We start from the raw sequence: 23673 nt of genomic DNA, 5'->3' as shown, positions 1-23673 counted from the left end.
TGGTCTTGAGCCCATAATAAACTCCTTTGTGTTCTTACAGCGGTTGTCTGTGTGTCCTTGGGGGCTGCACTGGTCGACACTGGGCACAACACCAACCTGCCCTGGGAGACAGGCCAGCAATGACCTTGGGCAGGACTAGGCTTCTTCTGCCCTAACTGGAAGCTCCTGATCCCAAGAGTCACCATGCTGGTTGTCCTGTAACCATGACAACAGCAGAGGACAATGAATCACCCCAAGTGCTCAATTTATAGGCTGGCTAGTGGCCTGGGGGCAAATCTAAATCTGCTGGTGGGGAGAGGGAATGTGAGAGAGGAATGGCTGGTAGCATTAGCATAAGAGGCACTTAAAGAAAAGCAAAGTCACAAGATGTGGCTTTGAGTTGGGGGGAGGGGGAAGTCCATAAACCTCTGTTTAAGGGAGTGAGGAGAGCACAGTGTGGCCCAAGGTTATGTCAGGTCCTTCCCCCAAGGTAAGCTCAACACCTCAATTTCTTATTTGCAATCAAAAAAGGCCATTAGGGGCCTCCCTGGTGGCCCAAGGGGTTAAGCAAGCACTGTGAAGCTATCCAAAGCCACTGCAGCACAAGTTCAATCCCTAGCCAGGGAGCTACCCACATGGCACAGCAGACCTCTCCTGTAACGTCTGCTGCCCATCTTGGCAGTGTATTTCAGTCAGTCTGACTATTCTGTTCCTCACTCTGTCTCTGGTGAATCCTCTGACACCCCCCCCCCACACACACACTCTGGCCTGTATACAGTTCTTATATGCACGAATAAAAAAATCTTAAAAAAAAAAACAACCCATTAACCCACTTGGTTGACCTGAGCGGATTCCTTGTGAGAACCCCCGTTTTAGGTACTTCCAGGAACCTCAAAGCATTGACAAATATGGCTCCTCCCCTCCCAAGGGAAAGGGTAGCAACTGGCCAGTGTGAGGTCCACTCAGCAACACAGCAAATCGCCATAGAAAACTTGTATCTCTACAGTGCAGCTTACCTGGCTTCCCTTGGTCCTGGTGGTACAATTCAAAGGAGGCTCACTTGTGGCTCTATTTCAACAAATGAAGTAGCAAAGCGGAAATTACCACAACCCCAGCGCAGCTAGCTACCTCCCATGTAATTCTGGGCAAATCACTTCACCTCATGAGCCTTGGTTTCTTTATATGTGAACAGGACAGGCTACATAATTTCAGGGGTCCTGGGCAAACTGAAAAGTTGGGGTGTCAAGGCCAACTATTCAAAAATTATTAAAAAATCCAAGAAGGCAAGTATGGGCACAAAACCAAGAATGGTGCCCTTGTTAACTAAGTACAGCCCTCTATAACATAGGTCACAGGCTTGAGTCCGGTCCATACAGCAGGTGGCCTGCCACTTACTGCAGGAACTGTTTTGAGCATCAAATGAGATGACATGTGAGGAAACAACAGAGCAGAGTCAGATGATGGCACAGGTTCAGGAATGTTAGAAGTGCACCCCTAGTTTTGTCTGCCTCTGTTCCCAGAAGGTGGCCCTCCTTCTGGGAGCAATATTGGGGTCCCCCTGGATGCTGGGGAATGAACTGAGCCTGCACCTGCATTACACATGTGGAAGGGCACCAGAGCAGAAGCCAGGTCCAGCATGACAGGTTGCTACGGAATCAGGTGAGTCTGCACCAGTGCCTCCCGGAGGTCCTCGAAGGCAAGATGGCAACTCTAATATATCGTCCCTGTACGTGCCAGTGAGTCATTGTTAAGATACACAGATGACCCCCATGGGCTGTACACTCCACAAGGCCTCTTGAACTCCAAAGACTGCATGCAGTTTTTGTTTAAGTGTTCAGCTCAGAAAGTCTGATTTGAAAGGTCAGAAGAGGTAGAGGAATAGAAGGAGCCAGTGTGCTCAATGTAGAAGATGATGGGCTAGGATAAAATCAAAGATGGAAATTTCCATTATTTGAATGGCCATGGGCCAGGGAGTGGCTCAGGCTGATCAAGTGAAACCAGGACTGACTGCAGCCAAAACCAACCAGGGGAACCTGAGACCACAAATTGTGCTTGTTTCTTTGCAAGTCAAGGCAGCCCTCCAAACCCTTCAGCATCCCACCATGGTGGCCCACAGCTTCCCTGGGACCCTATGGGTCATGTCTACAAGTCGAAGTATCAGCAACAATCAGCTGGCTCAAACACACAGCCTCAGAAATACACTAACTGCTCCAAGATGGGGTGGTTGTGAGATTCTGCGAACACCTTGGTGGGGAGGGTGTGCTGAGCCAACCTTGCTGAGCTGGAGAGCAGATACTCACGTTTTCCTCAGACTTACACCCTTTCAACCTCACAAATTTTTCCAAGGAAAATATCACACTCGTGTGCATACACACACACACACATACACACACTGCATTCATGTGCAAATACGTGCATGTGCAGATACAGACCTTCAAAGTTGACTGAGATTGACCTTAAGACACAGCTCTGGTAAAGAATCCAGAATGACTGAAAACCAAGTCACACTGGTTTTATTAATGCAGAGAAGCAAAAGAACTAGCAGCCAGAGATATAAAGAATTCTCACAACTCAGCAGGAAAAAAGATGAACAACTCAACAGGAAACCAGATAAAAGATGCAATCAGTAAGCACTGTGACTAACAATTGAAAAAAATGTTTACCATCACCAGGAGGGAAGGACCACTTCAGTTGCATCACATTTGCCAAAAGTGAGGTTATCTATGTAAGGTTTGAAAATACCAGTTGTTGGGTACAATGTGGAAGAAAGGATGTCTCACAGACTACTGGAGGTGCGAATTGGTAGATGCACCTTGCACACCACTATCTCTATGAGATATTATTATAGCCCAGTAATTTCACTCCAGTTATGCACTCCAGGGTGAAGCCTAAATAAACACAAATGTTTACTCAAGTACAGTTTATAAAGTAAAAAATTTAGAAATGACCCAAATATTTGCCCATAGGAGAATAGATGCAATGTGCTATATTATTACAACAGAATTCTACCACAAGGGTTGGCTAACATTTTTTTGTAAAGAGTCAGGGAATAACTGTTTCAGGCTTTGCTAACCATTCAGTTATTGCCTCTGCTTTAATCACTTGACTTTGCCACTATCATGAAAAGCAGCCATATAAATTTCATAAATGAAGGGCATACGTCAATAAAACTTTATTGACGCAAACAAGTAATGGACAAATTTTGGCCCCGGGACCAATTTGCTCCCCATCCCCTATTGTACAGAGTGAAAAAAATGAGCGAGCTAGAGTTGACGTGGATAAATCTGACAAATACAAGATTGAGTGAGGAAAGCAAGTTATAGGAGAACACGGAGAGTGTTGCACCACCTATCTGAAGTTACGCAGGCAAAAAAATGCTACTTGTTGTTGGAGACAAAAATGTATACTACAGCTAACTGTTGTATGGCATATTTGAAAGTTGTCAAGAGAGCAAATCCTAGAGTTCTCAACACAAGAGAAAGAGCTTTTTTTCTTTTTTGTGGGATAGTGGTATCTATATGTGATGATGGATATTAATTTAGTCAGGTAATCACTTCACAATATATGTAAGTCAGATCAATATGTTGTATACTTTAGGGCCTCCCTGGTTGCACAAGAGGTTAAGCACCACACTATGAACCAGTCCACAGCCTCTGCAGCACGAGTTCGATCCCCAGCCATCCAGGGAGAAACCCACATGGCGCAGCAGACCTCTCCTGTCTCGCCCGCTGCTCCCCTCAGCAGTGTATTTCGTCAGTCCGCCTGTTCTGCTCCCCACTCTGTCTCTGGTGGATCCTCTCACCCCCCCGAATCTCTGGCCTGTGCCCCAGTTCTTGTATGTATAAATAAATAAATATTTTTTAAAAATATATGCTGTACACTTTAAACCTATACAGCTACGTGTAAACAAACTAGAATATGCTCCACCTTCCCCTTCCCCCACCCTCCACTGACAGAATAAAAACTTGTGTAGGAAGAGAGAATCTCAATTTTGAGACAGTGGATACCTCTGGAGAGAAAAGAGCAGTGGATCGAAGAGGGTTATACTAATGATATTTGATAACACTCTATTATTTAAAAAGTCTGAAGGCAGTAAGGCAACATGGCCATGTGATTTTTTAACAAGGTGCTGGAAACACAGGTGTTCGTTTAATTTTACTTCTCTTTTTCAGTATGTTTGAAAGCTTCAATAAAAAATTTTAAGGGTTTGGCCTGGCAGAAATGTTTCAGTGATCTCTCACTTTACTTTTCCATTACACTTTTCCCTCAAAATTTTCTCTGACCCACAAACACCTGCTTTTAGTATCTTTCACTCAGATGCCCACTGCTCAGAAGACAAGGGTGCAGGTTGGTAAAGCATCACACTCAGGGTGCTTTCCTATCAACAGGCATCTGATGCAGGGCAGAGAAACAGGATGCTAGAGGAACATGCCCCAAACCTCCCAGGAAGCCAGAAAGAGAGGCTTCTGAGCCACACTGGGCAATGTTCCTACCCTTCCAGTGCTTCCTCACTTGTGAGGGGCCCACAAGCCTTCACTGCCCCCGGGGTCTACTGATTCTCTATGTCAATTCCACCAGCTGTGTGTTCCAAGGACACAATGAGAAGGGAGAGGGGATGCTGCCTGCCATCCCATAGACAAACCGCCAGGAAGAAATAAAAGCTGACACTCTGGGGAGAGGGGTGGTGGTGCAGAAACACTATAAAAAGCAAGCTTAGGAATTCCAAAAGCAGAACAGCATAGGGTAGTTTCAAAAGAGACCAGAAAGTTTGAAAAGGAGCCAAAGGCAACCCTGCATTATAACCTAGTCTAAAAATTAACGTTCCTAAGAATGGTCCTGCACTCCATCTAGAAAGGTAAACACGGATTAAGCCAAGATGCAGTACAGAGATCCCCGTCAACCACAGTGCTCAGTTATGAGGCAGACACACATAGCCAGAGAGGCAGATCCCCCATCCAGTTCCCTGAGGCCTCGGACAGTTCAAGTTGCACTGCGCTTCCTCCTGGGCCTCTTCAGCGGCCATGTACCAGGCTCAGGCAAAGTCCAGGCGAGTGGATGTGAGATTAGGGGGCCAAACCCTTAGGCCCCGGGAGGGCAGGAGTCAAGTTTTATGGATTTCTGTGGTCCCATGGAGCTGGCCCAGTATCTGCTCAACAGACAGCTCATAAACGGACCAGGAAACACTTTGTATGTTAGGATGCTCTGTCTCTTTATCTTTTAGCAATATTTAATGGGTTCCAAATGCATGTTTTCTTTGTCCTTGCTAAGGCTTACCAGTCCCTGAAAAATGTGCTATTTCACTCGTTTCAAGGGAGAGGAACATCGTATTTTACAATATTTATTTCAACAGGGATGAAGAAAATTGCCTGCAGAGTCAACTTCAAAAACTCAACTGCAGGCTCAAAAGCTCCAGGGCTATTATTACCAGAAACCCAGGGATGTAAGACTCTGAGCCCACAATACTCGGGAAAGAGAACTTGGCTCTCCCTGCCCGAGGAGGGAGGACTGAGCTAAGCTCAGTGGCTAATTAAACTGGCGGCATTTACTTCAACCACATCTGAAGGCCAGGCCAAGGGCCCGCTGCGGTCTCCCAAAAGCCACTGACCGGTTTCAAGACAGGAAATGAAGCAATCTGTCTCCAGCAGGACACAGGAAATGTCGCTTTTAATCCATTTAAAGTCTGTGAAGTCGGCCCCTCTTCCACCTCAAAGGATTCTTGACAAAGCACATCAATGAGAAACTCCTCGCAGCCAGCCCCCACACTTCCTATCTGCTCCTCCATCTCCCGGTGGTTACTGCTTCCTTCCTTACCGAGCATCCTAACCTCACGGCCTCCTTGGGGGTCTTGGGAACTGATCCCCAGAGTCCCTGGAAGCCAGGCAGCTGGGGGAAATGGAGGTGCTCAGGGACTTCCCCTGTTCTAGGATGGCGGGCCCCCAGCCACAATGGCCTCCCTGAACCCCCAACAAGAGCTGCACCCTCTGTGGCCTGGCAAAGGCTCGCGGGTCCACCTTCAAAGGAGAAGAGCGCTTCTTTGCTGTGAGCTCTTGCCTTCCCTTTGGTGTCCCCCAAAGGGCTTTTCCCAGCAGGCCCTTGCCCTTGGAGACAGAGCAGGGCGCACCGCAGCCAAGCTCTGGAGCTAGTACCTCTTCCACAGCTGCAAGAGAGGAAGGAGCCGCCATGCTGGGTAAGCAGTCAGGAGGCAAAGATCCCTCTCTTGGGGAATGTGCCTTTTTCCATCCTCTAAGGACTTGGAGGATTTGAATTTTCAAAAGCCCCTCTAGTGTCAGGTGCCAGGGGCAGAACCCTGATTGGTTACAGTGCTTTGTTTTTCCTTCCTGTAAAGGCTTCCTGGGCACTGCTACCTCCTGCCCAACACCCACGCCTACCCTGATCCAGTTTCACAGCTTCAACCACCAGCTTCCTGTGGATGGACAGCTCCCCAGCCTCCTCTCCAGCAATAAACACCTTCCTCCTGAGGTCTGGTGGATACTTCTGCCTGAATACCTCCTGATCCAAACCTTGCATGTTTGAAATGGCCACCTTGCGCTCTTTTCTCCCTTATTAAAGGGATCACCACATGCAGCCTCCCGAGGCCTCAGCCATGCATGCCCTTTCCTTCCATCACCCTGTACTTGGTTCAGTATCAACCAATCCTCACTGAGTCTGAAACATAACTCCAAATTCTGAGCTTTTCCTGATCTGACCTAGCCTACCATTCCAAACATACACTTTACTGTTATGGCTAAGAGTGAGGCTAAGAAGTCCACTTGGGTTCAAATTTCAGCTCTACCACTTGCTAGCTCTGTGACATCAGGAAACTCTAATTTCTCTCAGCCTCCATTTCCTCATCTGCACAATGGGGATAACTGTGCTTATGTTATAAGATCTTGTGATGATTAAATGAGATTATACACGAAAGTAACTGAAAATAGCATGTGGCCCATGGCAGGTGTTTGCAATGGTTTTTTTAAAAATGATTATTATGGGGGGTACAGTGTGCAGAATTCAGACCCTGGATTTATACAGTGCCTTTTCTGGACACAACTATGCTGAAAGTAGTAACTGGAGATCCTCAGCTTGAATTAATTTTCCACTGTGGTCACTGAGCCCACCCTGCCATCTCCATCCTTGGCCGGAGTCCTTGTCCTCACTGACTGAGGCTGTGATGTAGGCCTTCCCCTCCAGCCAAGGATGTCTGAGCTCGGGGGAAGGAAGAGGCCCAACACAGCAAAAAAAGTAGGAGAAAAAGTGACAGGGCAAAATCTCACTTATCCTCTGAACAGAACTACTGGCTCTTGTTTATCCTCCCTCCTGAGTGCCAAAGGGAGTGAAAGTCAGAACACACATCTGCAGAGAGTTCTTTCAATATATGACTATCCAGTTATTTGTTGAAGTCAAGACATCATACAATAAAACTATACCGATCTTTCATTTATTTCCTTTTTAACACTTTATTATAAAAAATTTCAAATGTAATGAAAAAAGAGAGACTGGTATAGTGAAGCCCTACATTCTGATCACCTGGCTTTACTAACCAGTCATGACAAGTATGTTTTAGTCCTTCCCCAGGCCCTGGCAGTGCAGGCTCTGGCACCTCTCAGAGAGCAGATACGCCATATATATTTCTAAAAGATTTTAAAAAAATAATCACAAACAGAATTCCATCCTCATGCTTAATGTTAACAATATAGTGCCTTCATAGCATCAACTACATAAACACAATTCAAATTTTCCCAATTATCCCAAAACATTTTTAAATAGTTGGTTTGAGTTAGGATGGCAGCAAGGTCTGCACATTGCATTTGCTTTGTCTTAGTTTCTTTCAACCGGCAGGTTTCCTTTCTCTATGCTTTTCTTCCCAAGAATTTATAAATGGCTGCAACAGGCTCTGAAAAATTCCCTGCAATCCGGATCTGGCAGTTTCTCTAACCATGGCATCATGAAAACACCCCTGTGTCCCTGAATTTCCTATAAACTAGCAGTCAGTGTTATCAAGTGTGTGTTGTACCCTCCAAAATGTCTATGTTGAAACCCTAGTCCCTCATGGGATGGTACTAAGAGGTGGAGCCTCTGGGAGGTGATTAGGGTGTCATGAGGTCCTGAGGATGCCCTCAGGATGGGACTAGTACCCTTGTAAGTAGAGGGACAGGGGTCAAGGGGTGTCTCTGTGTGTCTAAGCACCAAGCCAGGCCATGCAAGGGTATAATCAGGAAAAGGCCCCACACTAAGAACCCAACCACGCTGGTACCCAGGACTTGATGTCCAGAATAGCGAGAGAGAAGTTTCTGTGGTTTAAGTCACCTAGCCTATAACAGTGTGTTTTAGCAATTCAAATGGACGAAGACAAATTTAGAAGCATAATCAGATTCAGATTGGATGCTTATGGGAGAAACATCTCACGGTGGGTGTGATCCTGTTGGGTCATGTTAGAAGGTAAATAACATCTGGTTGCCTCTTTTCTTGTGATGCTAAAACTGGCATGTGGGAGGTTCCAATTCTAGGTCGGATGCAGTCATCACGCCCACACTGGCTCTCCCACTGAATGCAGCTAAAAAGAACCTGGATGGAATACATGCTACAGCTATTTTTAGATTCTGAAAAGTAAATGGGAGCAGGCCAACTGGGTAAGATCAACATTCGAACTATGGCTGAAATGGTGGTAAGTTTGCCTTTTTCATTTTCCTTCCCAGAGTCCCAGGAAACTAGAAAGTATCACAGAGAGGGTGGAAAGTGAGGAACTCAGGAAAGCAAATCCATAAAGCTGTTTATGAACTCCTAGGATGATTCCCAAGCTGCGCATCATGGATCTGATCCTCATCAGATCAGCAAAGATGCTGTGAACTCAGTTCACAGACAGACACTGTCCGGATCCCAGAATGACCACTGGGAGGTGTACATGGAAGACAGACTCAACAACGGCCAAAATAGTTTGGAAACTATTATAACCACAGTCCACAGAGGACTGGGAGAAACTTGTGGGCTGACCCAACAGAGTCATTTGCCTAAAAAAAGCCCAAACACTCTCCATTGGGATTTAAACACAACCCAGGGCCTCTCTGGTGGCCTATGGGTTAAGTCTCAGCACTATCACACTATCACTGCTATGTCCTGAGTTCAATCCTCAGCCAGGGAGCTAACCCTCACATGGCACAGCAGACGACTCCTGTCTCGCCCACTGCTTCCCTCAGCAGTGTATTTCAATCACTCCACCTGTTCTTTCCCCACTCTGTCTCTGGTGAATCCTCTCACTTTTCTCTCCAGCACTGCTGGCCTGCACCCCAGTTAATCGCTGCAAAACAAAATTTTAAAAATAAACAAAACCCAAAGTGTCATACACACTAATCAAACTGTCCAGAATATAATCCAAAACTCTTGCCTTAAAAAAAAAAAAAAAACAGGAAAATTTCAACTCAGATGGGAAAAGATAATCAACAGACACCAATGCCAAGATAAGGCAGATGTTGGTTTTTATGTGACGATTTTAAAATTGCGGTTACACAAATACTCTACAAGCAATCACATTCTTGAAGCAACTACAAAAATAGATACTTTCAGCCAAAAAAAAAAGAACCAAAAGAAAATTTTAGAACTGAAAAATAATACATTAACTGAAACAAAAAAGAACCACAGTATAAGGGCTCAAGAGCAGAGTGGAGATGACAGAGAAAAGGAAACTTGAAAAAAGATTACCAGTAGTGATCTAAGCTGAACAGTGAAAAGAAAAAAACAATCCTATTAAAAATTGAACAGTCTCAGGGACCAGTGGGACAACAGTAGATCTAAAGTTGTCACAGAATCCTTTAAGAGTGGAAAAGAGTGCAACATTTAACAAATATTTGAGGAAATAATACCTGAAAATGCCCTAAGTGTGGCAGACTACAAAACCCTACAGATCCAAGCAGAACCCTAAGCAGGATAAATCAAGGAAATAGACACGCTGTCATTTATCTGCTGAAAACTAAAGACAAAAAAAAAAAAATCTTCAAGGGAGCCAGAGAAAAATGTTGCATTCTCCCTGGGGAAACAGTATGAATGACTGCAAATTTGTCACCGGAAACCAGAAGCCATAAAGAAGTAGCACAACATTTTTAAAGTACTTAAAGAAAAGAACCGTCAACCCAGAATTCTATATGTGGTAAAAATATCCCTCAGCAATGAAGGTGAAATAAAGACATTCTCAGATGAAGGAAAAATAAGAAAATGTGTTACCAGCAGACTTGCATTAAATAAATTGCTGAAGGAAGTTTTTCAGACAGAAGGGAAATGATACCAGGAGACTTGAAACAGCAGAAATGGAGGGAAAACAACCAAAATATATAGCAGGAGACTATTCTACTCTGGAATTCTTTAAGAGCTATTTGAAAATTTAAAGCAAAAATTGAAACATCATCTTTTGGGGTTTTAGTGTATGTAGAGGCTCCATCCCAAACAACTATTAACATAAAGAGATCTACAAAGTGATAAGGTTTCTACATTCCACTTGAGTTGGTGCAATATTGATTTGAATCTGTCTGTGAAAAGATTGACTGCTGGTTTCAGGAGTTTTCAGCCTCATCCATCCATTACAAAGCTCCCTATCAATTTTTCATCTAATGGTTTTAGCAGCCATTGATGATCCATTTCTTCATTAGGGGTTACAAAATAGAGATACTCTAATTCTCTCATTCTTCTATTAGCTAGTACTCATCGATAAAAAAGAACTTCCCTAAGTCAGCTATTTAATTACTTTAAAATACAATTGTTACAGGAAAGGGCAGGGATAAATGTTCGATTCCTTCCTTTTATTTACCAGTTTTCAAAATAGCACTACTTTTAAAATGGTAGGCAAACTAGAGGAAAATGCTGGCTTATGCCTGTTGACCTACTTTGGAATGAGTAAAATTTACTCATTTAGATAATTAAAGACAAATATCCAAACATTTAAATCATACAGGGTCTTTAGTTATGGCAGGGTTTTTGTAGGATGACAAATTTGTCATCAGAAAACATAGAAGCCAGAATATACTTAGAATGTACATACATTACACTTATAATGTAATGCATCACACTTGCTTTTTAGTGCCTTTTGATTCCCCTCTAGTATGAATGCATTAGCATAAATGATCTAATCTGAACAAGGAAAAGAAAAAAGACAGATTAAAAAATGAACAGAGTCTCAGGGACCTGTGGGACAATAACAAAAGATCTAAAGTTGTTATCAGATCTCAGTGTACATACACACACACTACCCCCCAAGAGATGACAACATCCCCGTGCACAGCAGGAAACTGAGATCAAGCTGATACCATACTAAAGGGCTAAATGAAGTATAAAAGAAGTATATCCTTGGACATCCAATGCCATAAAATGAAATCTTAGTAAACATAGCCTTCTTTCGCCTTACATGATCTGAAGAGAAATCAGAGTATACACAGTCTCCCCCTTAGTCATTCACAGTTTGGTTTTAAGCCACTTACATTTTTTAAATGACTCCATGCCAGCCACTTTGGGAAGCACTGTTCAGATATTCTGTCATCTGAGTCTCACAACTCCCCTGGGAAGCAGGGTCTCAGCATACCATTTTATTTATTTTTTTAAATAAATTTTATTTTTATATTCCCCATACAATTACAATCCCCTTATTTTGACCCCAATCCCTCCCCTCCCCACCCCCCATAGAGTGTCTCTTGTTCATAGTTGTTTGTTGATTTTGATATTTTCTTTCTTATAGTTATTCTTTTTCCTGGTCCCTTATTTCAGTTTTCTAGATTCCTGCTATGAGTGAGACCATCCGGTATTTTTCTTTTTCTTTCTGGCTTATTTCGCTGAGCATGATCCCTTCCAGCACCATCCATGTTGCTGCAAATTGCATGTGTTTATCTTTTTTGAATGCTGAGTAATATTCCATGGTGTATATGTACCACATCTTCTTGATCCAGTCATCTAATTTTGGGCATTTGGGTTGTTTCCAAAGCTTAGCTATTGTAAACAGTGCTGCTATAAACATAAGGGTCAGCACCCCATTTTAAAGACAAGGAGATTTAGTAGCATGCCCGACTCACACTTCATTAGAGTGGGACACGAATCTGAGTCCAAACTCTCTGGCCTAGAGTCATTTCTCCCACTCAGGCCCCTGTACTATTAGTGATATGTGTCCTGCCCATAGGCAGGATTTCAGCCACCCTGCTACCCACTCAATTAGCTAGTGGTGATGCCATACTGCTGCCACTTGAGACCCAGAAGATGATGTAGGGCAACAGAAGGCATGTTGGAGAGTTATACACTCCCCATGTCCATACTGGGTGAGTACAGCAATGGCTGGTCCCTGAAAAGACAGGAATAATATGGGGAGAGTCATTCACCCTTTGGGGATTTTAAATAGAAACAACAGGGTAAAGAAATCAATCTATAGAAACAATCACCTAAGAAATTGAAACCGATGTTTTGGGGGGAAATTTACATGAGAATCGGTCGCAATAAAGAGAGTGTATGTATATATTACAGTGGACCATCAGGTCGGAGAGCAAAAGAGAGGAGGGAGAGGAATGAGAACTGGCACAAAATTAAAACATGTAGGTGCAAAAAATAAATGTATAGATTTTCCAAAGTCAGTTATAGTTACAAAGATTCTAGCAGTCCAAAAAATTAAAGGGAAATGGAAGAAGAAACAGTATCCAAGGACCACTTACAGGTACAAAGCAACATGATGGGAGGGACGGAAAATATGAAAAGCAGGGTAGAGACACCTGAAGGTCACTGAAGCTGCTGTGTGTGTATGAAGTGACTTTGGACACAGCAATGCTGGCAAGGAAAGGACTATGTGTGTCCAGGCCAAAGAAGAGTGAAGCTCAACACCAAGATTGCTAAGTGGTGTCGTGAACAAAGGTGTGTATGTGTGTAGTGTGTATACTGATACCACGGAATATTATACAGCGGGTAAAAGGAATGGGGTGGTCACAACTCAAGGAGGACTATTATTTTATCTATATTGTTTGGACTTTCCCCCCAAAATATACTTTCATAGTCTGTATATAATTAATACAAAGCACTTTTTCTAAAAGGAATGCAACGTAAGAAGGAAAGCAAACAAGTACAAAAACATGGGATGCTGCTGGCATTAGTCCATCAGAGAGACATCTAGAGGAACCTAGAAATAGCTTTTGCTACTTATGAACTATATGCCACAGGATAAGTTACTTTGCCCCTCGACACCTCCACTTCCTTATCTGATAACAGGGATCAGACATCTGTACTTGCCAAGGCATCAGAAGTAAACACAACGTATGCCCCAGGCTCAGCTCACCTGGCAAAGTCCCAGTACATCTGCACTTGTAACCAAGAAAGAGAATATAACTGCGTAATAACAGAAAATACCCGAGCAAAGGGTCTAAGAAGCACACAAGTGAGTGTGGCTGGTATGGATAGGTAGGAACAAACAAGGGAAGGCAGTTCGAGAGCTCCACCCTCCCACCCTGCACTTACTGCAGTTTTCTTCATCGCTGCCATCTGGACAGTCCTCAAACCCATTACACCGGAAGCGGCCAATGATGCAGTGGATGCCACTGGCACAAGGGAAGAACGTGGGGCCACATTTCGATTTCGCCTTGGCTGCAAGAGGAAAAACAAACAGCAAGACATCAGGTTGCATTTCCAACCAATACATGTCCATCCCACTGAGCGTGCCAATGGGTCCTTTTGCATTTACCCTGATGTCCCCAAAGGTCTCTTACCACCTTTACTGTGTGATGTATTAAAGTTGGGGCGATGCAATAGAGACTTCAGTTATCAATCACTTATTTAAGAAGCGACTATGCAACATGGATGGAGCTGGAAGGGATCATGCTCAGTGAAATAAGCCAGAAAGAAAAAGAAAAATACCGGATGGTCTCACTCATAGCAAGAATTTAGAAAACCTATATAAGGGACCAGGAAAAAGACTAATTATCATAAAGTAAAAATCAAAATCAACAAGCGACTGTAAACCAGAGAGACACTACGGGGGGTCGGGGGAGGGAGTAGGATCAAAACAGGTGGGGGGAGGGTTGTATGGGGACTATAACCAAGATGAAAATGCATACATTGTGCAAAAATGAAAAATGATGTAAAAAATATATAAAATTAAAAAATTAAACAAAAAACAAAAAAGAGACCATGAACAGACTTGCAAAAGGCGAGGACAGATAACGATGTGGCTATGCTGAGAGGCCTCCTCCCACATCAAAGTAATGGGTGATCCTGATAAGGTGTCTCGAAAAAGTGGTATAAATATAGGCACCAAAGCTGAAGCAATCTGAAATGCTTATGGACTCCCTGCCTTCTGCAGAGATGGGGAGACCGGCCACAGACTCTCCCCCTGAGAGTGGCATCCCTTCCTCCCTGCAGCTGGACAGATCCCTATGGCTCTGCAGAGTGGGATCTTCCCATTTTGCATCTCTAGCCTCCTGCATTCTGCCAGGAGGCTCATTCCCTTCCCCCCTTTCTGCCAACAATTTAATTATAGGCTTATATTAGTGTGAGGTGGATTCCCCCAATAAATTCATTTTGTGGTTACACGGCTTGAGTCATACGTGAAAGTTTCCACTTCTCAGAAGTCAGCACTCTAGAGATCCCAAACCTGATAAAACAACCGCCCACCTCCAACACCCAGCCAGACCCAAAGTTCACATACCTCACCCTCTAGGAAGACAGTGGCTAACCCCGCTGCTTCCAAAGTCCCGAAGAGGCCGAACACTGCCCTGCCCCTGCAGGGTTCCATCAAAATGTGCTGAACACAGGAAATGAATAGATAAGCACGTGGATGATGGATGGAGCCTGCTCTCTGGGTGCTATTCAGAATTCATCTCCTGACCGGCAGAGTAATGGCAGTCTACATTTAGTGGTGTCTGCTGCACGGGGCCGCGTGAAGAGGGTTTTACATGGATTATCTCGTGTAACCCACCAGAGCTGTTAACATAACAGGTTGTCCTTAGGAAGGGTCTGCTTGCAAGGCAGCCCCTAGCTGGGTGGGGTTCTGGGAACTTGGATTTGGGAAGGGGTCCCACTCTTCTCTCGTAAGAGTTGCTGACTGTGCTAAAGCATTTATGCAAACAGTACCCTTTATGCAGAACACTTGCTTTTCTTCTGGGAGTCTGGAGCTTTGGTACATGTGAAGCAGAGGGGGCCTGAGTGACCAGCCCCCCATAAAAACCCTGGAGACTACTGATGTGCTTCCTCAGCAGCAAACATTTCACATGTGTTGTCACAACATGTTGCTGGGAATTAGGTGCATCCCATGTGACCCTACGGCAAGCGGATGCTTGGAAGTGTGAATGTGGTTTCCACTGTGACTTCACTCCACTCACCCCTTTTCTCTTGTTTTTTTTTGGCTTTGGATCGTGTCACTGTAATAAATCACAACTGTGAGTTGACTATGTTGGTTTCTATGAATTCTCCCATCAAATCACTGAAACCGTTGGTTTTTTTTTTTTTTTGTGGGGACCCCTCACAAAAATGGGTATGTTTCCTTTTTTTTATTTTAAAGATTTATTTATGCATACAAGAACTTTATTTATGCATACAAGAACTGCAGAGGGTGAGAGGATTCACCAGAGAGAGTGGGGAGCAGAACAGGCAGACTGACTGAAATACACTGCTGAGGGGAAGCAGCAGGCAAGACAGCAGAGGTCTGACCCGCCAGCAGGGGATCAAACTCATGCTGCAGTAGCTTGTGATAGCTTGATAGTGCTGTCTTTAACCCCTGCACCGCCAGGGAGGCCCCAAAATGGGTATGTTCCTGATCCCCACTTAACAGATGTGCTTTGAGGGGGAAGTGACCTGCCCATGGTCACACAACTAGAAAATCTGTGTTGGGGTGAGGTCCCCAGCATCAAAACTCTAGAAGTTGTGCCATCAGCCAACAAAACTGCATTGCCTCCTGCCACAGCCTGTCAGTTCTCCAACAGAAGCCAGACTCCTGCTCAAAGTAATTCCTCTTCCACTTCTGCTGTACAAACAGTTTTAACAGAAACTGCTATAACTCGGGCTTGATTGAATATCCTGCTAACCAAACAGCCCTGTGGGGTGATGTGCTTTCCCGTTAATGGTGCTGGCTGCTCTGGCTGGCGATTATGAGGTGTAAGATCAGATCAATTGCTGCATCCCAGGTAGCAAATTCTATCTGGGTCCCCTCTCATCTCTTGTCTTAAAGGCAGGGCCCACTGGTCCCCAAGAAGGAAGGGCAATCTCTTTGGAACAAACAGGCGGTAAATTACCTCCATGTTCCTGCCATCAGTGACATGCTAAATTTGGCAGCAGTTGATCCATAACCAAGAGGGTTTTAAGGCCTGGGACGTGTCTAGGTTTAAAAGATCCATATGGCTGTTTCAACTTGGAATTTCTGTAATGATCGTGCTATAGTCGACACAAGGGACAAACTTGGGAGAGTCTCCTGGATTTAAATGTGACTCATTTTTTATCATCGGGGAAAAGTTTGTACATACTGTTGAGTCAGATTCTTCATCAGTCAATTGGAGGTATCACCTATCTGATAGGGCCCTAAGAAGAACTCAATGAAATCATCTCCAGAACATGACATATAGTAGTTGTTCAGTTAATGGTGATGCTGGGCTATTTATCATCACCATCATCATGACCGCCACCACTAGGTTTGTAGAATTTTATTTATTTTTAAATATTCTTAATTTTTTAATTATTTATATATTTTTTTGCTTTATAGAACTTTAAAATTGATCCTTTTGGGGTGCTAATTTTTTTCTGATTACCAAAGCTTAAAATGCTCATTATGGAAGATCTTTGCAAATTCATGAGCTGATATGAAGTGGTTTCCGGGATATACTCTTAGATGAAAAAAATAAAGTGCAAAAAGGATACACAATACTTCTAGCCTCCATATAAGAAAAGGGTGTAAAAAATACATAAGCATGTATTGACTCATCTACACAAAAGAAATATAGGAAGCATAAATGAGAAACAAAAGTGACTAGATCTATTTTACCACTGTACCATCTTATCACAAAATCCCATTTCACAGATAAGAAAACTGAGTCCAGAGACGGAGTCACTTAAGAGCACTACTAGTCAATAGTCTAGGCTTGGGCCTCCCTGGTAGTGCAAGGGGTTAAGATGCAAGCTTTGAAGCTATACGCAGCCTCTACAACATGAGTTTGATCCCCAGCCAGGGAGCTACCCACATGGCACAGCAGACCTCTCCTGACTTGCCCACTGCTCCCCTCAGCAGTGTATTTCGGTCAGTCTGCCTGTTCTGTTCCCCATTCTGTCTTGGAGAGTCCTCTCACACCCTCCCCCCACACACACCTCTGGCCTGTACCCCAGCTCTTATATGCATAAATGAATAAATCTTAAAAAAAAAAAGTCCAGGCTCAATCCTAGCTCTTGGCTCATCTGTCTCTTGCCTCCTTAGATATTTCTAAGACCAAATCCAGCTCCAAAGGATGAAACTTTATCAGACAATAATTATAAACAAAATAGCTGCCATGCAATTAACTAGCTCTCCGCTCCTTTCTTGTACCTTCTTCGGGAATTGCGAATGAGAGGTCCTGCCCGGTCAGCGATGCTCAGTTGCTGTCTCTGTCGGAAGGAGCATGATCTGCTATGATTTACATCTGCGCCATCAGAAGCCTGCTCAGGCGACCGCAGGCGGATCACAGACGGCCCACCGAGTGCCTGGCAGAGGCTCAGAGAGACACCAGCCACTGACAGTGGCTATCAGCTTCTCCCCATCTGCACAACTGCTTCTGAGGTAGAGAGGGGTTCTGGACAAAGCCTAGACTGTCCCCCCTTCATCCCCATTTCCACAAAGGGGACATTTCAGGATGAACTTCAGCAGCCCCAGCAGAAGGTGGGAGATGATTTCAAATCGCCCTCCCATGGTAAATGGGGTGACTCTATTCTGCTGAAGGCTTGCTTTTCAAGGACTTGCTCCATGAACTTTCAAGGCGACAGCTCTCACCATCAGTGAGACAGGCAGCAGGGCTCCCCTGGGGGCTGGGTTTATTTCCTGATATGAGGCATCCCCCTCCTTAGAGTCTGGTTGTCACAGTTCTGGGTTTCACAGATCCATAAAATAAAAAGAATTTGAAACGACTTGGGAGTGAAGGAATAATTTAACACAGCTGCCAACTTTTTATTTTACCAGCAAGGACATAAGCAAACAAACCTGCAATAACCCCTAACTCACCATCACCCTCCAGGAAAAATGCTGTAGCATCCAAAACACAGGAAGAGCACAGTCCTGGGCCAGTATTTGGGGGTCTTGTTGGAACCAAAGGGATCACAGCTGATGATGGCCTCGGAATCTCAGAATCTGCTCTTTACAAGTAGTTTATTCAGTAACTGATTCTCACCTTTCACAGATGAGGAAACCAAGACCCTGAAAGATCATTTGGGAATGAGGCAAAGGCCCTAGCAATTTAGGTTTAGACTAGTCTAGAATCCAGTTTCCGTACCCTTGAGTCTAGTCTCTTTCAGCTACCATAAGTCCTCCTGTTGCCAATAGGTTGTTGGGAACTGTGACTGTCAACAGTGAGGTGATGTAGAGCAAAAGCAGGTGCTGGAATGGCATGGTTTCACTCAACATCAACCACGTTTGTTGTTTTCCCTCACCCTTATGACATGACAGTGAGTGAAACCACCTCTGAGCACCTGCTGTGCACTTAACCCTTGAACAGCTCAGGTCTGAACTTCAAGGGTCTGCTTATATATGGATGGGCTCAAAAACAGACTGTGTAAATGGAAACACCTAGCATCATGATTGTGATTTCTCTTCCTTGCAATTTTCTTATTCACTCATCTTCTTTTCTCTACCTTAGCTGACTGCAAGAATACAATATAGAATATATATGACATACAAATATGTGTTAATGGACTGTTTATGTTATTGGAAGGAAGACTTCCAATCAATAGCAGACTCCTAGTAGTACTTTGTAAAGCAAAAGTTATACGCAATTTTCTTTGGGGGTGGGGTGGGGGGTTGTTGGTGCACCTAATCCCTGAGTTTTTCAAGGGTCAGCTGTATACTAAGCTTTAGGCAAGGTGCCTGGGGCCATATCAAGCCAAATTCCACATCCTGAGGATCAAATTCAGTAGACACCCCAAGAAAAGGGGTATGAGACTGAAAGTTCCTCTGGGCTAGTTTGAGGCCAGAACTTTCCAAGACTTGGGCAGAAACACTCTTTACCAGGTATCATACAGCTGAGGGACAGCTCAGTGGGGCCACGGGTCCTGGAGGCTGACAAATGCTGTGTGGGGCCTGCTGTCCTGGGCTCTCCCCACATGGCACTCACACAAAAGAGATGCAATGCCAGAGCCTCCCCATTGAGTCGAAACAGCCGTAAGCTCAGCTGAGCAGACCCACAGCATCTCTCAGGCTGAGGCTACACAGCAAGAGCAACAGCCATCGCTGCAAGGTCCAGGCTCTCTCTTCCAGATCCGTGGCTGGACACATGAGCTACAGTTGTCAGCTCCATACCCTGCTTGCCTCTAATTCCTGCTCCAGGACCCTGTGTGTGCCCCAAACTGTCCAAGAGCCAGAAGCACAACACGTAAGTTCTTCTGCACAATTTCCATCCTTGCCTTTATAAACTGAGGACCACTGTGAAAAACTAAAAGACAGAAAACATACAAAGGTGAATGTAAATGTCACCCCAAATTGCTGCCTCCTGGCACACTCCACCGACGCCACTTTAGTAAACACAGCCCTGATGCAGGGTCTCAAAAACTAGAGTGTGTGCGTGCCTCGCTGCAGGACTGCACCAGAATGCAGCAGGTTGAAACAGAGTCTGGGATTCTGCATTTCTATTTGGCCAGGCAATGTCAATCTGTTGGCAGCTGAGGACCGTTGCCTTGTTCATTGCTCTACCTCCAATGCCCAGGAAAGCGCCTGGCACACAGGCTATTCAGTAATTACTGACTGAATTAATAAATAGAAATCTGATCATACAGTTTTGCTAAAATGCAAACCCATAAAAAGAAATGCTCCTCTGAGACCTATTGTCATTTCTTTTTGTGTTAATAACCACAGGGCTACGCCATCACTTTTAAAAATAGCTAAGAGTAATTTCACTGTATCAGTGTATGGCTAAGTCCCATACTGGTGGAGAATGGGGTTGTTCTCAATAAACAATGCACATTCAGAGACATTTATTTTTCCCACTTGTCCACTATCTCTCTTAGGTATAACCATTAGGTCAAAGGCCATGCGGGTCTCACATTTTGGTATTCTTTTCATCAACTGCTTCCTCCCTGAGGAACTGGTGCTGTCTTCTGGCGGCAGATGGCTGCAGGAGATGCCTCCAGCCCGGACAGTCCAAGACAGGCTGACAACAAAATGTTCCCTGCTGGTGACAAGAGCCTCCAAGTGCAGGGGCTGCAAGCACCCCATGGGTCCCCCGCATTTATGTGCAGCGGGCATGTCACTATGGCTGGAGCCTTATCTTTCCCCGTCTGTCTCTCCTCATTTTACATCTGTGTATTTCATGACTCTGCAGAGCAGGCGACATTCTCGTCCAGTGAAGGAAACCATGACTCTTCTTTTTATCTGTTTAAATTGCTGCTGGGTGTGGGACATCCGCCTTTGCTAGAACTGGTCTGCCTGGGTGGCACCAGCAGCGGCACATCTGAGTCCCTCCTTCCAGGACATGCTCCTTGAGCTGACTTTGCCCCTTGTCTAAGGGCGCTAGCAAAGGCCACCTTCTGGCTCCAAGGACTAAATCCACTTGTCAGCTCTTCTCCGGAATTTCCCAGTCTCTAGTCCAGTGTTTCAGGGACCCACCTGGAGCACAGTTCCTGGGGAGCCTTGTGAAAATGCAGACTCCTGGGCCTCTCTCGGGGAATCTGCATGCTCATAAAGCACATAGTAGATCCCAAAGAGCACTGAAGTATGACCGCTTCTACCTTACTCTTCCATCTAGAGAACAAATGACTTCATCGGTCCTTTTTTCCTGCTGTTACCACTGCGCCCACCAATAAAGATTTCACAGACCACTCCAAGAATTCTGGCTACAGGGCCAATGTGGGCCCACTCTGATCATCACATGCCACAAGGCGCATGTGGAATAGTCCACATGATGAAAATACCCAAAGGAAACCATGAGATCCAAAATATGTTTTACACAAAAAGCTGTGTACTCATATCCAAACAGTTGCTGTTCTAGCCAAAAAATAAAGTCCCTTTAGAGCTTTAAGAATTTACACTTCACAATAAAACATAGGATTAAAGGGGTCAAGATTATCCCTTCTTGGCAAATAACAAAATATTCCGGAGCGCTTACTATGTGCCAGGCACTAGGTCAGTGTTGTGGCTGTTCCTTAGACTGAGAGCCAAGGATTGACAGGTACCTGAGCCTCTGAATGCAGTGCCAAGGGTGCCCTGAAGGGGGAGCGAGAGGACACCTAATCTTAAACTGGGGAGGCTAGGGCTGTCTGAACAAGCTTCTCAGAAGAAAAGTGGGCTCAGGGGATCCAAGACATACATATCTGAGGTGGAAACAAGTCCTTAGTCATTTAGTGTATTATTCCACTAATATTAATTCATGAACATTTTGTCAGACTTGCAAAGAATAAGGGTACATAGGAGATAACTACACCATAGATAAAAAGTAAGTGCTGCTGAAATTATGGAGAAAAGACTATTCCAAGAGAGGGAACAGCCTGTGCAAAGGTCTAGAAGCAGCACGGTGGCAGTGGAAGAGCTGACAAGGGGTCAGTACAAACTTGCTTCTCATATCAGTCAAAGGACCTGGTACCATTGTGCTATGTACCATGTGCTAAGAGGTAGTTGTGATTCAACTCACACAAAAGATGTGAGAATTATAAGTGCTAGAGTATAATTAAGAAAAAAAATCAAACTATAAAATTTACATAATTTGAATCAACATGCACAACCCCAAAGTGAATGTCCAGATGTGGCCTGCACAGGTTAAGACTTTGCCAAAAGTAACGGATCTGAAATTGCTACTATATTTTGTCCTCGGTTCATTTTGTAAAAAGTCAAACTGTGGTTCCTTTTAAAAGTCAAAAATGACTTTATGGTTGGGGCCAGCAAAGCAAAAAAAGCCTTATAAAAACAACAGAATTTTAAAAAGCAATATGCCTGAATTTTCTAAGTCTGGGAGGGGGAAAAATAGGTCTTTCATGTGGTCCCAAAGCAAATGACAAACAGCCCAGAAAGCCAGATTCATGGCTGGAACTCAAAGCTTCGCAAATTCATTATTGCTTGAGCAAAAAGAGCCCTCTGCTTGTTCTAGCAGTTCAGTTCTGCATGATGAGTAGAGCGGACTCCAAGTTTTATTAACCAGATATTGCAAAGCATTATTTCTTCCTAAAATACCCACATTAGCTGTTTCAAAGATACACACAGCAAAAGACCACAGCTACCTGGAATATAAATACAGAAAGAAGGCATCCAGTTGAAACAGCTTTGCCAGAAGATTCTCTGACAGAAAAGTCTTTCTAAAAGTCTCCTCTTTTATAATTAGAATAAGAGCCTGGGGGGAGGTGAGAAGAGATTAGAGTTTAGAAGTTACAAGGGTTCTATCCCAGTTTGCTACATAACAGCTGAGACCTTGGACAAGTCACTTGTCCGCCCTGAAAGGGTCATGAAGACGGCAGCATCCTCATGAGTTGTCAGAAAGTAATTAGAGATATTGCACAGAAAGAAAATAGCAGAGTGCTTGATATCTAGGAGGCATCTGATACATCTCCCCTCCCGAACATGCTTCATGGTTCTACAAACTGCTCTTCTTCACATATACTGCTGCTCCCAAGAAAAATGAGGCGGAAACTGATGCAATGTTTAGACTGTTTAAGGCCTTACTCTTTCAGTAATGAGTTCCATTAATGTTAATTCTCAATGGCATATATTAAACAACAACAAATGTTGGCGAGGTTGTGGAGAAAAAGGAACTCTCCTGCACTGCTGGTGGGAGTGCAAACTGGTCCAACCACTATGGAGAGCTGTGTGGAGATTTCTGGACCTACTAAACATAGAGCTTCCATATGATCCAGCAATTCCACTCCTAGGTATTTACCCAAAGGACACAGAAACATCAATTCCAAAGAGCACCTGCACCCCTATGTTTATAGCAGCACTGTTTACAATAGCTAAGCTTTGGAAACAACCCAAATGCCCAAAAATAGATGACTGGATCAAGAAGATGTGGTACATATATACCATGGAATATTACTCAGCATTCAAAAAAGATAAACACATGCAATTTGCAGCAACATGGATGGCGCTGGAAGGGATCATGCTCAGCGAAATAAGCCAAAAAGAAAAAGAAAAATACCGGATGGTCTCACTCATAGCAGGAATCTAGAAAACTTAAATAAGGGACCAGGAGAAAGAATAACTATAAGAAAGTGAAAATCAAAATCAACAAAAAACTATGAACCAGAGACACTCTATTGGGGTGGGGGGTGGGGAGGGGAGGGATTGGGGTCAAAATAAGGGGGTGCAATTGTATGGGGAAATATAACCAAAATGAAAATGCATACATTGTGCAAAATGAAAAATGATGTAAGAATTATATAAAATAAAATATTAATTAAAAAATAAATAAATAAAATGTGAAATAATGTAAAAAAAAGGTTAATTCTCAGACTCTCTCTGTGCCTGACAGAGGACCAAGTGTGGGGTGCAAAGAGAAGTAAACACAATTTCTCCTTGTAAGAAGCCCCCAGCTAAGGAATACCTGG

At 44.1% G+C, this 23673-nt stretch overlaps 1 protein-coding gene across 2 annotated transcripts in view; it reads right to left on the bottom strand.

Annotated features, from left to right (window-relative positions):
• LOC119255360 (low-density lipoprotein receptor class A domain-containing protein 3) overlaps positions 1-23673 on the bottom strand; it is a 140840-nt gene that overhangs the window by 7874 nt on the left and 109293 nt on the right. For both annotated transcript variants that reach the window (XM_054699269.1, XM_054699270.1), the window contains exon 3: positions 13444-13569. In XM_054699269.1, the coding sequence (XP_054555244.1) occupies positions 13444-13569 (126 nt within the window). The remainder of the gene's footprint in view (positions 1-13443; positions 13570-23673) is intronic.

This window comes from Talpa occidentalis, unplaced genomic scaffold (assembly GCF_014898055.3).
Source record: "Talpa occidentalis isolate TD23 unplaced genomic scaffold, MPIMG_talOcc4v2.1 talOcc4.3, whole genome shotgun sequence".
Taxonomy (NCBI): domain Eukaryota; kingdom Metazoa; phylum Chordata; class Mammalia; order Eulipotyphla; family Talpidae; genus Talpa; species Talpa occidentalis.
Note: the sequence above shows the minus strand (reverse complement) of the source record. Positions and strands in the feature narration are given on the sequence as shown.